The 2,931-nt window shown below is 52.0% G+C and overlaps 1 protein-coding gene across 1 annotated transcript in view; it reads right to left on the minus strand.

Annotated features, from left to right (window-relative positions):
• Positions 1 to 2,931, minus strand: part of LOC112072893 (dynactin subunit 2) — a 33,467-nt gene that overhangs the window by 12,439 nt on the left and 18,097 nt on the right. The window contains exon 6 of the mRNA XM_070439959.1: positions 1,770 to 1,930. Coding sequence (XP_070296060.1) covers positions 1,770 to 1,930 — 161 coding nt within the window. The remainder of the gene's footprint in view (positions 1 to 1,769; positions 1,931 to 2,931) is intronic.

Raw genomic sequence — 2,931 nt, forward strand, 5'->3', positions numbered from 1 at the left:
GTTGATCAAAGACTCCAACGCCCACCCTAGTCATAGACTGTTCTCTCTGCTACCACATGGCAAGCGTTACCGAAATGCAACAGGACCCTAAACATCTTCGACCCCCCCCCAAGCCATAAGACTGCTAAATGTACTGAACTAAAATATAAACGCAACATGCAACCACATTTCAAAGATTTTTATGTACAGTTCATATAAGGAAATCAGTCAATTGAAATAAATTCATTAGGCCCTAATCTATGGATTTCACATGACTGGGAATACAGACTATACATCTGTTGGTCACATGTACCTTAAAGAAAAGGTCAGGATCAGAAAACCAGTCAGTATCTGGTGTGACCACCATTATACCTCATGACAGCGTGACACATCTCCTTCACATAGAGTTGATCAGGCTGTGTGTTGTGGAATTGTTCCCACTCCTCTTTCAATGGTTGTGCCGAAGTTGCTGGATATTGGCGGGAACTGGAATCATGCTGTCGTACCCGTCGATCCAGAGCTCCCAAACATGCTTGTGGTGACATGTCTGGAGAGTATGCAGCCATGGAAGAACTGGACGTTTCCAGCTTCCAGAGTTTGTGTCCAGATCCTTGGGACCATGGTTGTTGTGGAGGCAGTTTTATGAAATGGCAAGACACGTGGGCCTTCGCGACCCCATCTAGTCACACGGCCTCACTCTTCCATCAACCCCACCACGGCCCCCAACCCATTTTAGGGCCTTCCTCTGACACCGCCTGGTATAGAGGTCCTGGATGATAGGAAGGTTGGACCCAGTGATATACTGGGCCGTATGCACTACCCTCTGTAGCGCCTTGCGGTTGGATGCCGAGCAGTTGCCATACCAGGCGGTGATGCAGCCAGTCAAGATGCTCTCGATGGTGCAGCTGTAGAACTTTTTGAGGACCCATGGCCAAATCTTTTCATTCTCCTGAGGGGGAAGAGGCATTGTCGTGCCCTCTTCACAACTGTGTTGGTGTGTGTGGACCATGATAGATCCTTAGTGATGTGGACTCCAAAGAACTTGAAGCTCTTGACCCGCTCCACTACAGCCCCGTTGATGTGAATTGGGGCGTGCTCGGCCCTCCATTTCCTGTAGACCACAATCAGCGCCTTTGTCTTGTTCACGTTAAGGGAGAGGTTGTTGTTCTGGCGCCACACCGACAGGTCACTGACCTCCTCCCTGTAGACGGTCTCATCGTCGTTGGTGATCAGGCCTACCACCGTTGTTTTGTTCGCAAACTTAATGATGGTGGTGGGGCCTCTGTGTTGAGGATCAGCGTGGCGGATGTGTTGCTACCTACCCTCACCACCTGGGGGTGCCTCATCAGGAAGTCAAGGATCCAGTTGCAGAGGGAAGTGTTTAGTCCCAGGGTCCTTAGCGTAGTGATGAGCTTTGAGGGCACTTAAGGTGTTGAACATTGAGCTGTAGTCAATGAACAGTGTTCTCACGTAGGTGTTCCTCTTGTTGTCCAGGTGGGAAAGGGCAATGTGGAGTGCAATAGAGATTGAGTCACTTGCGGATGTGTTGGGGCGGTATGTGAATTGGAGTGGGTCCAGGGTGTTTGGGAGGGTGGTGTTGATGTGAGACATCACCAGCCTTTCAATGTTTTTCATGGCTACAGATGTGAGTGCTACGGAGCGATACTCATTTAGACAGGTTACCTTGGTGTTCTTGAGCACAGGGACTGAGTGTGTGTGTGTGTGTGTGTGTCCCCCTTTCTCTCACCTCCTTCCCTCCCTTTCCCCTACCCTCTCTCCCCCTCTCTTACTTGGCCAGAGCTCCATCTGGATCAGCTAGGTTAATATGTGCCTGTGGTCCCAGCAGTGAGTCCAGGTGGGCAGAGACCAGCTGCTGTTTGAGCTGGGCAGCCTGCTGAGCTAGGACTACAGGGGTCAGACGCTCCTCTGAACTGCTGTCCCTTGTGGTCGCCTGAGGGGAGAGGAGCATAGATCAGCACACTACCAGGGAAATGACAACCACTGGTTTGGAGGTGGGTAGAGGTCGATGGGGTATAAAGATGGGTGGTTTGGGGGGTGGGTAGAGGTCGATGGGAAATAAAGATGGGTGGTTTGGGGGGTGGGTCGGTGGTAGAGGTCGATGGGAATAAAGATGGGTGGTTTGGGGGTGGGTAGAGGTCGATGGAATAAAGATGGGTGGTTTGGAGGTGGGTAGAGGTCGATGGGTATAAAGATGGGTGGTTTGGGGGTGGGTTAGAGGTAGATGGGTATAAAGATGGGGTGGTTTGGGGGGTGGGTAGAGGTCGATGGGGTATAAAAGTGGGTGGTTTGGGGGGTGGGTTAGATGTCGATGGGGTATAAAGATGGTGGTTTGGGGGTGGGTAGAGGTCGAATGGGGTATAAAGATGGTGGTGTGGGGGGTGGGTAGAGGTCGATGGGGTAAAAGATGGGTGGTTGGGGGGTGGGTAGAGGTCGATGGGGTATAAAGATGGGGTGGTGTGGGGGGTGGTAGAGGTCAATGGGGTAATAAAGATGGGTGGTGTGGGGGTGGGTAGAGGTACGATGGGGGTATAAGATGGGTGGTTTGGGGGTGGGTAGAGTTCGATGGGGTATAAAGATGGGTGGTGTGGGGGGTGGGTAGAGGTCGATGGGGTATAAAGATGGGTGGTTTTGGGGGGTGGGTAGAGGACGATGGGGTATAAAGATGGGTGGTTTGGGGGTGGGTAGAGGTCGATGGGGTATAAAGATGGGTGGTTTGGGGGTGGGTAGAGGTTAATGGGGTATAAGATGGGCCCCAGGAATCCGAGATTAATCAGGAAAGATTCAGGGGGGGAAAACATTCTGAAGGGCAGCTTCAACTTAGACGCCATAATATACAACAGGTCCGTAGAGGCTAGGGTGTAAGGGCTAGGGGCCTAACGTTAGGGCGTAAGGGCTAGGGGCCTAACGTTAGGGCGTAAGGGCTAGGGGGGG

This window comes from Salvelinus sp. IW2-2015, unplaced genomic scaffold, assembly GCF_002910315.2.
Source record: "Salvelinus sp. IW2-2015 unplaced genomic scaffold, ASM291031v2 Un_scaffold2072, whole genome shotgun sequence".
Taxonomy (NCBI): domain Eukaryota; kingdom Metazoa; phylum Chordata; class Actinopteri; order Salmoniformes; family Salmonidae; genus Salvelinus; species Salvelinus sp. IW2-2015.